At 46.0% G+C, this 12,185-nt stretch overlaps 1 protein-coding gene across 3 annotated transcripts in view; it reads right to left on the bottom strand.

Annotated features, from left to right (window-relative positions):
• DNAJB6 (DnaJ heat shock protein family (Hsp40) member B6) overlaps positions 1-12,185 on the bottom strand; it is a 53,812-nt gene that overhangs the window by 13,746 nt on the left and 27,881 nt on the right. For all 3 annotated transcript variants that reach the window (XM_079931335.1, XM_079931336.1, XM_079931334.1), the window contains exons 6-8: positions 8,408-8,539; positions 6,872-7,013; positions 6,324-6,394 (exon numbers count right to left, since the gene is read on the bottom strand). In XM_079931335.1, coding sequence (XP_079787461.1) covers positions 6,324-6,394; positions 6,872-7,013; positions 8,408-8,539 — 345 coding nt within the window. The remainder of the gene's footprint in view (positions 1-6,323; positions 6,395-6,871; positions 7,014-8,407; positions 8,540-12,185) is intronic.

Below are 12,185 nucleotides of genomic sequence, written 5' to 3'. Positions count from 1 at the left end.
AATTTTTTAGTTGTGGAACATGTAGGACATTAAACAAAAGGCCACCCCAAAAAAGCACACAGTATGTCAAATGAAAACATGACAACTGAAAAGGAAAATCACTTTAACAGAGCAAGCAAAGAACTCATAAAACAATGATGTAACAGGGGCCTGTGAAATCAGGGAACAACTGCAGAGAACCAGGGATGCCGCCAACACCCAAGAGGCTCCACCTCATACAGTAACCAGAAATTTAACCAGAAATTTGAAGTTTAACAACTGCTATCAGCCAGCATTGACAAGTGCGTCGGTAGGCACATACTCTCTGTGGAAAGCAATTTATGGCTTCCAGCTTTAAATGCCCACATTTCTCCACCCGACTGACTATTCAACTTCTTCTAGGCACCCGATTCAACAGAACTCCTCCTCCAAGGACACGCACGCACGCCAACACCTCAACAGTCACGGGAACAAAGGAGCGCTGACGCTCCCCAGGCTGCACGAGACTCTCAGGCCAGAGGTGCGACGGGCGCCAACAGCCCCAGGCACAGACCTCGGGCTGGGTGGCTGCCCCAGCCAGGCGCACGGGACCACAGCCGTTCCAGAAGCAGCTGGAACCCAGACCCTGCCCAGCAGGGCGGCCAGCAGCCAGCACCGGGCCTCCACAGGACCCTTCCGCCACGCTCCTCCAACACGCGAGCACGGGTCGACTGCGCACGGTCCCCTCGGGCGGCCCGCGGCACGGGGAAGCACAGGCGTCACGCGCGGAGACCGCCTCGCCTGCCCGCCTGCCCGGTCCTGGAGCCCGTGCTACCAGAGGCCTGGCGTCACCTCCAGCACGCCGGTGTGTCAGGTGAGAGCCCTCGGCCTCGGCTTGGGGCCGACAGCAGCAAGTGCAGCCCAGCTGGGTGCAGGCTCCGGGCACCTCCTCACTGCCGCTGACTGAGGGGCGGCAGAGGGGAAAATGTTCCCCCAAAGTGGAAAGACGGCAGCAGGAAAGGGTAACTCTTCCCTGGAAGCAAATGCAAACCAGAGTGAGAGGGAGGTGTAAAGCCCAGTGGATGAAGGGGCTCACCAGGAAGCCCGGGCGTCTGGCTGCCTCGCGCTGGGAGGGGCACAGCCGCGCCCCGTGGGTGGTCCCCATCTTCCCCCTTGTGCAATCACAGGGGTGTATTTATCACCTCTTTGGTAAATGCAAGATTTTTTTAGGAGCTCCAGAAACATTTTTAATTAGGAAGAAATCCCACATCATCCCATTTTCAAGTAGAAACGACTCAAAGAGGGGAAATCATTTGGCGGTATTGTTTTGGTACAACCAGAAAAGAGTGGTTTCTGAACGGGCGTCAGCTACCACTCCGAAGATGCTGGGGGTGGTCTTCACACGCTGTAGTACACGGCACATCACGCGGCAACTGGATATAAACCCACTCATACAGTTCACGCGTCTTGAATACCGTAAATGACTCCTATTCCCCGCTGGCTTCTGCCTGATGCTGGCCGTCCCAGTCAGAGCTCAGCGCCCTCAGACACCTGTGCTGGTGGCCGTCCAACCAGGTTCCCTAGTGAGTCGGCTAACATATGTATGTATGTAGGTACAGTGTGTATGACAGTAAACTGTGCAACAGTGGAACTCGGGGTGTAACAGCTTTGTCCACATTTGAAGATACTGGTACCTGACATCCTCTTAAGGAAATGCTACCTCCAGAACTTAAGCTGGAAAGTCGCTGGAATTACTGTTTCAAGAAGAAAAATATCTACATGACTTTTTAGATTTTTGGTACACACATGAAGAACTGTGTGCAAACTGGAATGTCCTGTGTACTGATCCTCAAAACCAATAAATCTCGATTATTGAAAAAGAATTAGGGGAACAAGCCTAGTATTAGTCTCTTAAGACCGTGGTCACACTGTGCCTGCCCGCTGCACCTACCTGGGGTGGAGGGACGGCCCCCGGAAGGACCGAAGTCTGACCACTACTTCCAGGAAGGCCTCAAAGAGGCCACCGCCCCCTCCCGGCTTCACCGCCTGCAGTACTCTCAGGCACGCCCACACCCTGCCCGCGGGCTCGCGCTGCCGTCCAGCTGAGTGGAGCTCCGCAAGGGCAGGGAACTCCCCGCATCACACGCTAAGGAAATGTGGTCTTCCCCACGAGACGACGGGAGGAAGGATGAACGCTGCCTCTGCTACAGCAGGCCCAGCTCTGGGTCCTACAGCCCTGGGACGTGCTCCAGGTAAGAAAGTCCTGTTCTCGTGCTGTCCTACCGATGCCTTGAATGCCTCTGGGGACCAGGACAGGACGAGGGAAGGGGTGGGGAGAACAGCACGATGCTGCTGTGCTCTGTGTTCCTTTGAAGAAGCAAATCAATCCTACTGGGATGGAAAAGGACAAGTAATAAGCTGCTATAGTTACTAGACTGTGAAACTCCACCACCATGGACTATTCAGTGGTCCAAAGAACAAAGAAGTGTCATGAACCAAGATGCACCCCCCAGTCCTCCCAAACCAGACCTAGTGGCTACTCGGCACTCTCGGACTGGGAGACACGGTGCTCCCAGGCTCACAGGCAGCATTCCAGGGGCACAGTGGAAATGAGTGCCATGGGATGATTTATACAACAGATACTTAGGGAATGCTTCCAGCACCACGGGCTAGGGAGAAGCAGCAAGAAAATGGGCAAAGCCTGCCCTCGTGGGGTCTGTATTCCTATGGAGGTTGGACTGCAGAAGAGGAGTCTTTGTTCCCTGAATGCTGGGGCCAGAGGGAAAAGGAGAAATAGTCATGGCTCTCCACAAAGTGCAGAACTCACCCGGGTCCAAAACCTCAGTTAATGCCTTTGTATGTAGTTTGGTAAGAACAACTTACAGAGCGCACGAAGCAAGGAGCAGAGATGCACCTAAGCAAAGGGTAAGCACCGGGTCTTCTGACGCCCAATTCCACTGCTAGTAAACAAGACTCTCTCCAAAGTCCCAGCCAGGGCTAGTCTTTGGAAATCCATGATCACCATGATTCCTAGATTTCTGATTGACAGAGAAACAGCTGTTGTAACCTTCCCTCCTCTGACCTTTTCAAGTAGCAAGATGAAATAACTAATTTAGTCACCAAAAAAAAGAAAGAACAAAAGTTGTCTTACCCCATTTTAACCACCAGTCATACTCAGTACCAAATCTCCATCTAATTAGAACAGAACTGCCAAGGAACAGCAGATTCAGAGGTGCTGAGACAAGTCACCCGTGACCAGCTCTAAAGGCAGAAGCCTTAGACTGACTTTAAGGACGCAAGAAACGGTGACTGAGGAAGAATCTGATTATTTAAGCAAATGTTTCTAGACTTGCAGCATTAAACCACCCACTCTGAAAGTACCAATCACCTCGAAAATAACTCAAAAGGAGGCAGAATCTCGTACCTCATTAAAAAAAAAAAAAAGGCCACTGGGTCGTACAGGGCAACCTCCACTTGACCACACCATATCAAGTGCTCAAATTCACTCCACAATTTTGGGCTTGACAGCCTCCTGAAATAGTAATAATTATCCCATTACTAAACTTGCTGATGGCTAACCACTGAGAAGCAATAGCAGAGACAATTAAATGAATTACAAATTACTGTTGGATTCTCTAAAAATAAAAATATTTTCATGTGATTATGTAGTGCTGAAAGGAGAAACCAGAGCAGTCCCTGAAGAGGCTGAGGACAGCTAGTGGGTAATCAAGCAGGAACGGTGCGGCTGTAGTAGACAATAAACAAAGTGAAAACTGACTGGAAAGATGCTGCCCACAAATAATGTCCCTGGAGCTTCCCCACATCTGTACTGAAGACTCCAGCAGGCCAGATACACAGGTTACAAGAGTAACTTCAGGGAAGTCTAAAGCTACCTCTGCAAACTTCTACAATGTGCCCTTTGTGGACCCTCAAGAGGAAGAAAGATGAGCTACCGGGGCAGGTGTGACCAGTGGTATCATCTGTATCACAAAGAAGCAGTACCTGGGCTGCTAAAAGCAAACCTGGAGCCTTTGGAACCTGAACCGAAAAGGCAGGAATGAGGCAACTGGCCATCAATGAACTACATCAAAGCAACGGAGGTGCAAACCGCAGCGAACGAGAAAACAAAGCATAAGTGAGAAAAGCACAGCACACTGCTGCCCCCTCAAGACTGTGCTCCGGGGAGCTGAGCAGAAGACCTCCATCCTGAGCGACTGTTACGATAACCCCCCGAGCATGGAGGAGACGAGCGCACACATGATGTGACAGCCCCGCGGCAGGCTCTCCCAGACGGTGGGCTCCGCTGCAAAGGCATTCAGGGCTACAGGAAGACTTTTGGTTTCTTAATCGGAAAGCACAGGGACTAACAAGTGACCAGACCTGTAATGTGAATTAAATGCTCTGTCCCAAGCCGCTCCTCACGTGGTGTCACTATCAGTGCTGCAGCAACACTCACCTAACCGTTCACAGCTGTTTCACAGCACACTGGACCCAAGGCTGCGGGAACGAACCTGCCTGCTTCCAAATACTCGGCAAACAAGACCCGACAACAAGTTCTCCTTCCTATTTAATTAACATTCCTATCACCAGACGTGCAGAATAACGGCAATTTTCAAAGTGGGAATGGTGAACGTGTGACTGTGACGCTCCCCTCAAAACATGTCCCCAGAAGAGGTTCATCTTCCACCTGCGCCCTCAAGTGGAGGGACTTGCTCACAGCCGGGGCTGCGCTAAACCCGACCATCCCAGCACACTCAGACGTGTAAAGCCAAGGTTCCAATAAAACGCTTCCTGGACGCCAACAACTGTGGGCTGGACGAGACTTCTCTTCATTTACCTGGTGTCCTGAGGGGGCCATCGAGCCTGTTCTACCGAATGGTTCGTTCCACCCACCAATGAGAAATATAATCTCCAAGTCAGGGAACTGGCAGCCGTTCCTGTGAGCTTCTCACTTAGTAACAGAGAAACCACCTATCCTGACAGCAACAACGAAAGCAGACTTTCTGGTACTAGGGTTTTAGTTTGTGAAAGGAGATTCTACAGTGTGGTTTCCCAGCGTGTGGTGTGCCTACGCCTTCTCACAGGCTCCGTGAGCTGAGACGCGGGGCACACGGAAGCCCCTTTCCTTGGCTTCCTGGGTCCAGCTGTCTTCCAATACTTACATTCAAGTTCGCAATGTCTTTTTTAACACCTTCTTCTAGCAGTCTCACACTGCTTAGTCCCAAAACAAACTCGAGTGGGGTAGTATAAATACAATCAAACTCTTATTTAATATTCCTCTGGCTGGAATTCCAGTTATCAATGGTTATCGTGACAGATTATACTGATTGAAAACCAAAAGAAATACCTCTACCTGCGCCCACACCTGTATTGTTCCATGACTTTACTACGCATATTATCTCTAAACGAGCTGGCATCGAACATAACCTAGAAAACTGCAACATATTCTGAAGAATGGAAAACTGGACAGCCGTTTCCTCCCTCACCAAAGAAATGTTCAATAAATTGCTAATCATTATTCAACACTGACAGGAAAACTTTCATACGCACTCCAAATACACCAAAGAACACACGTAACTGAAGTCCAGCATCGGCCTTAGTGACCGGACACAGCAGGAATGAAAGGACCCTGGCAGCCCAGGCACAAGTCACACACACACGCGCAGGAGGCCTCGCCCCACTCGGGAAAGAATGCACCAAACACATTTGCATTTATTTTCTTTTTTTTTTTTAAGCAAATGACAAAGACCCAGTTCACCAGCTTAACTTTTTAAACCTAAGCTTAACACGTTACATATTTAAACAATTGTCAAAACTTACTAAGTTGCCAGCATTCATGCACAACTAGAAAACATCCTCAATTTATATTAAACCAGAAATGTATTACCATTAATTCATTAATATCTTTCACTACTAAATACTGAAAAAACTTGAAATTACTCTGTGGAAGATGCGCCCTGGCGACGTTAACTTCACAGCAGCTGACACTACTTGGCTCATGTTTCAAACACAATGGAAAAGCAGGTCCGTGCTGGTGTTAGTGTACGGAAGAGTCACGGCCACCTTGGATTACGTTTAATAAAAAAGCAAAGTGCATACAGAGATTTACAACAATTTTAAAGACAAAAAACAATGGTCCTATCATGTGGTCCCAACAATAAACTCAAAAGTCTATGACAAGTAGGGCTCCGACGAGCTGTGTATAAATACTTTAGATTAAGGACAGTTACACTGAGAGTCGAGTTCATGTGAAATCTTCAAAAAAATGTTCCTGCCAATCCTCCCGTGGCGCGCGCCAGAGGGGACGCTCTGCTGCGCACGTGCGGCGAGCTACTTGTTATCCAAGCGCAGCAGCTGCTCCTTACCATTTATCGTCAAGGACTTCAGCTGGCCGTCTTCTTCGACTTCCACTCTCTCTTGACCATTCTCGACAATCCTGGGGGGGGGGGGGGAATGAGAGGCATTTTACAATCTTGTTATCAAATATGTAAACACGTATGTGAATATAAATGCGTATTTTTACAGGACTTGCCACAGATATACGTGCAGTTACTGATTTTGTGGCTGAAGCCAACCTGCTGAGGACAGACGTTTCTTAAAATCTGACACTGAACACGGGCACAGGCACTAGCAGTCAGAACGGTCCCGGTTTCACTATGAATGGTTCCATTTTACCATCCAACACACTATTACCCGTGAACATGGCTCTAAGTAAGGGTGATGTCTAATATATAACACTGAGCAAAAATTCAGAAGGAAAAGCTCTAAATCGGAGATTAAGATTCTCATGGTACCAGACAGACTTAACATACAACCCGTATGTCACACACTGGAGGGTGTGCAAAGAAAATGTGGCACCAATGAAACACCATACCTACTTATTAGAAATATGAACTAGGGAAGATCACTGTACCTCTTTGTAGTGATTTTTCTGCCATTAACCACTTTAGTAGAAGTTGATATAGATTTGTAGTTGCCCATCCCACTGCCACCAAATGCCGTGGAAGAGAATGAAGTGAGGCCCCCATGACCTAGTGAACCAAAGGAAGTGAATCCTGTAGGAAAACAGGAAAGAAAGATTAGAGACTGGTATGTCCACTGTTGATTTAATGCACACACTTCCATCAGAGCTACAGGGCAGGAGGAACCCCCCACTTTCCAAAGGGCTCTGCTGGGCTTCCCTGCACTTCACCCTACTGAAGGGGAGCAACTTGGAGCCATGCATCTCACAGGAATGGGGCGAAGTTCCTGCCACAGATGGGCAAAGCCAACTTGCTTCTGACTTGCCCCTTGTAATTGTGACCACAGGGAATAAAAATCTGAATTATTAAAAAGCTGAATACCACCAAGAATTATCTGGAAAAGCACGGGTCTGCAGTTCACGGACTAATTCTCAATTACATGGTGATCGACTACGGACACTGACTTCCACAGCCACACCAAAGCAAGCCAACTTCGATGTCGAGACTGCTTGCTTGTTCAAAGAACTTACCTACCTGTCCCACTCCAAAAGGCCCACATCACAGCACACGTTGCACACTCCCTAACAACTCTTCCTGAGGCTCCTTAAAGGTAAGGACTGCGTCCCACACACATTTCTTAAATGAAGTACTGTTGTGATATTTTTAACCAGCTCTATTTTACTCTCCCTCACACTTGAGCACACTACACGGCATCTAACGAAAGGATCTGCTGGATAGAAGTGCACCGACACGTGCCCTGTGTCGTCAAGTCCAGCGGCATTTGAGAAGAGCCCTCGCAGGCGCATTGTGTGGGGTGGCCTGTACGAGGAGCACAGCCAGTTCTCACCGCAGAGCGTTTACACAAAAATGAGCACCAGAAACACAGCAGCTCCTCTGTTAAGAGGAACTGGGTGAGCTTCAAAGAAAAGCTAAGATTACAATTCTTCAGGTGAAACACAGGGTTGCATCAGGCCGTGTGCACATGACTGCAGCTGGCGGGCGGCCTGTGCATCAGCAGCTGAGCTCTGTGCGGCAGCGTGAACGCAAGTGACCACGCCTCACCTGGGGACTCAGCTTGGCTCTGGTCACACAGAGACCGCATTAAAGCCCCACCTCCTGACCCCATCAACCTGGACTCGCCTAAGATACTGGCATTTTTTTTAACTGTTGAGGTTAGATAAAAAAGGATTTAGTGAGATTGTCTAAGCGGGTTATTTCAGTTATTTATCTCAAAACACCTTACTCCTTTTAACCAGAAATTTCATTAAATGCTGGCCACCTTTAACAGTTAAGATCAGAAGTAGGTTTTCAAGTATAACATTCTTGGGAAGATTAGGAAAAAAATGTAGGTTACTAAGCACAGCCTTGTACACATAAAAAATACTGGCAAATCTGCTAAGCTGTTCTACCAAAAGGCATTATACACCTACTGCAAAGTGCCCGAACTAGAAGAGCACGGCACTGATGTCTGATCACACGTTTAGTACCTGTATCAAAAGAAGAAAATCCCCCTCCAAAAGAGGGAAATCCACCGAAAGTGGAGAAAAACGACCCCGTGCCTCGGTTCCGGCTTCCGCGGGGGCCCCTTCGATTCCCAAAGAAGTCCTCAAACGGGTCTTCTAAAAACAAACAAAAGTGCTTTGTGAAATCTTGATTCAATTTTGCTTTTTCACAGGAGAGCTTCAATAAGGGTTAATGCCTTATGATACACTGTTCCATTAGGAACAAAAAACTTACCAAGAAATTACAACAATGTAGCGTATCTACAGAGCAGCCAGAAGTCCATCTAACCAGCAGTTTTACTTACTTGTTTAATGCAACTAAAGCTAGAACACATCAGGGATTTACAACAAACAAACCAAAAAACACAACACTATAAATATAAAACTCAAGGCCATCAATCTGCACTACAGACTTGGACAGAGAGCTGTTTTAACATAGCTTTTTACTGAAAGTTCTGGTAGACACTGTCCCAGCTGATGCCATTTAAAAGGTTAGGATTTCACACCTAAGCAGTCGTACTGCATGGAGTCTGGGTTGCCTTCTCCAAAGTCATTCAGGAATAAAAACAAAAATGGATTTTTCTACCATATTTACGTATAACGCAAGAGAACGCTGTAGCAGAGTGAGGCAAAATTGAACAGCCGGTGACTCTGAGCCAAGCGCTAAGGAATCCCTTTGACTTTTCTGTAAGCCTGACATCTCAACAAAAATTTAGGAAGGATAAGCTGAAGTCAAATCTGAATAAATGTTAACTGGCACACACTACATTATACTTTAATAGAAAATTACTAACGTGAATAGGCATCATATTACTACTGGAGATACCAAAGTGCTGCTGAAAATAAAAATAAGATTAGCCTGGACACTTTAGGGGCTTTTTTTGGTTGTTATTATCAATCAGTGAGCACCTACTGAAAACATGAATTATACAAGCTTTTAAAAAAATTCACTGAGGTTCTATGAAATTAATCAGCGCTATACTTTTTTTTTCGAGGAAACAGGAATTCTTTAAGAAATGAAAACAAGGACTCCTGATGGATGAGTAAGCTAGAAATGCACATTGGGGAAAGAGAAAAGCAACCCATGACACACAAACTACAGAATCAGCACGGCATATTTTTAAGACAAGGCAAGAGTGACCAAAGCAGGAAGTTAATGCATTTGAGTAGTGAAATGAAAGAAATAAAAGTAAACAGAAAAATAAACACACAGTGAGCACAAAACCAAGTAGAAATTGAGATTCACGGCGCACTCGTGTTTACAGACAAATGTGACCTGAGCAGCGTGCCACACCCCCAGGGTAACTGGCAGTGACCTGAAAGGATGTGCGAGAGGTTACGTGCGCTGTTGCTCACAGACCCTGAGGAATGACCAAGGGCCAGGCAAGGCCAAGGCAGCTTAAGCAATACTCAGAATGGGGGCGAGGAAAGGGGTGGCAAAACGACATGGCCGCACGCGCCTAGAGCCCGTGCTCTGCAACAAGAGCAGCCCCCGCTCGCCGCAGCTGCAGAAAGCCTGTGCTCAGCAACCAAGACCCAAAAATAAATAAAAAATTTTTAAAAAGCAAAAAAAATAATAAAAACCTACAAGGCCTCTCTTAAATAAGAGAGCTATGCAAAGTACACGAAAACAGGCCTGAAGAAGCAAACATTTAGAAAACCTGGTCACTGGTGGCCTGTTGAGAGACGAGAAAGAAGGAATGCTAGAGGGAGAAGGAGTGAACATGTGCACAGAGACCAGGTCCACCGCCCCAAAGGGGGCCCGAGCCCCACGCAGCACTGGGCAAGGGCCTCTGTTGTGAACAAGAAAGCTCCAGGGCCTGCTGGTCTTGCGCTCAATTCCCACGTTCCACAGTAAACGCCACTGTTTTCAAACACAACTTTAAGAAATTCATTTACCAGCTACCTTGTGAACAGGGCTTACAGTCCCATTATTACCATATTTAGAAGTGTAAGTAGAAAAATGGACCATAAACTTTATCTAGAGCTGGAGACATTCTGTAAATTTCTTCAGAGACTTCATCCTGTTCAAATAAAATACAAGCGTTCTATTTACTAAGTCACCTTTTACCTTATTATCGTGGCCTACACACCTGCAGTGACACATTCTCTATGGATCCGAGCTACAAGATGGCAGATAATTAACGTTCTTATGTTACAACCACCCACGTTAAGACACACAAGCGTAATATAACAAGTACAGTTTAAACTCACAGTGCAGTAGTTTTCTCTTTCAAGCAGTAGCCGTTAAGAAGAACCTGCAGGACCAGCTTTAGATGTTCACTATCCATACATGAGTTCCTAAACGATGTGCTGTTCTGCACATGCTCTCAAGTTTTAGTTTACACTGAATCGCGTTGTTTGCGTCCTTCTGCAATGTTCCTTTTATTACTGCCATAACAATCAGTTATGTTACAATTTAAGGTTCTTACAGCAACTGAATCTTTAAAGGTTGTTCACAAGGCTTTTGAGACCAGCTTAAACCAGTGTCCATGTGATGCCACCACTGCACAACAGTTTTAATTTGTTCACATGAAGCTAAATTAAGCCTTTCATAATTATAAAATCACCTTCTTCAGAAGCTACTTCAAAAGATGGTTGAGTAGTATGTTGTAAGAAGGCCAGCTAGCTTTTCAATTACATTTTCTTGTACTTTTGTATTTTTATTTCTAAAATTTTTTATCTTGTATATTTTTCTATTATACAGCCTAAATATGACTTTCTACAATTCAAGTAGTCACCGTATTTTAACGTGTAATTTCAGATACTACAGTTAACCCTAAAAATGGAAAGTCTCATTTGTAACAGTCATGGTGACACCAAACAACACGTTACAAAGAATGTCGTGATTGTAGTGACGCGCTGTTAACAGGCGCCACCGTGAGGCCAGGCAAACCCTTCCTAAGGCCCCCCATCACTGGCTGCTGCTGGTTTGGGGAGTGTGGACCACGAGCTTTCACGATCTTCAGCCCCCAAGCTAAATACCATTTTTAAAGACCCTTCAATCCAGCAATTCAATTCTACTTCAGGGAAATCAACTCATCAAACATGGAAATAACTTACTATACTAAAGGAGTCCAAAGCATTTATAGTGAAAACTGAAACTTACCTAATTTTCCAAAAGAGTAAATGAATGGAGAGCATGTTAAATGCAAGTATTTGAATGGTCATCAAGCTTACGCTTTAGAAAAAGGCAGAAGAGAACATACATATATATATATATATACACACACACACACACATCCCAACTATAGTATCTGAAAAATGTGGACTTTCAATTGGTGGTAAGACAAAGGTTGATTCCCCCTCCCTCCTTTTAATCTCATTTATGTTTTCCAATTTCTTACGTTGAGTCTGTGTTATATTATTATTTTTGAGGTTAAAAGGGGCAAATACTGCATTTACTATAAGTTTTAATAAGACATGTCAACATAACCAAATATTCTACCAAGTACTTTTTTACTTTCACTCCCCCAGGGATACAGAACCACACAGCCAGCCAAGGTGCCTGGTGGGCAAAGGGAATATGGACCAGGTGGAAGAAGGAGGTAGTTACAAACAGCAGCTACGACCACAGGCCCTGTTACAGAAACAAGGGTTGCAAGTGCCGAGTGTATTTCCTCCTTATTTCTTTATGAATACTTTGTGCATACATGTTGTTCATAAACACTAAGCACAGCTTTATCTTCTTGCCTCTTTTACCCCCTTATCACATCACATCACATCAAATGCAGGCTTTGCATCACAGTGGGACAACAAGGAG

The sequence above is a fragment of the Stenella coeruleoalba genome (assembly GCF_951394435.1).
Source record: "Stenella coeruleoalba genome assembly, chromosome: 9".
NCBI lineage: Eukaryota > Metazoa > Chordata > Mammalia > Artiodactyla > Delphinidae > Stenella > Stenella coeruleoalba.
This window is presented reverse-complemented; position numbering and strand designations above follow the sequence as displayed.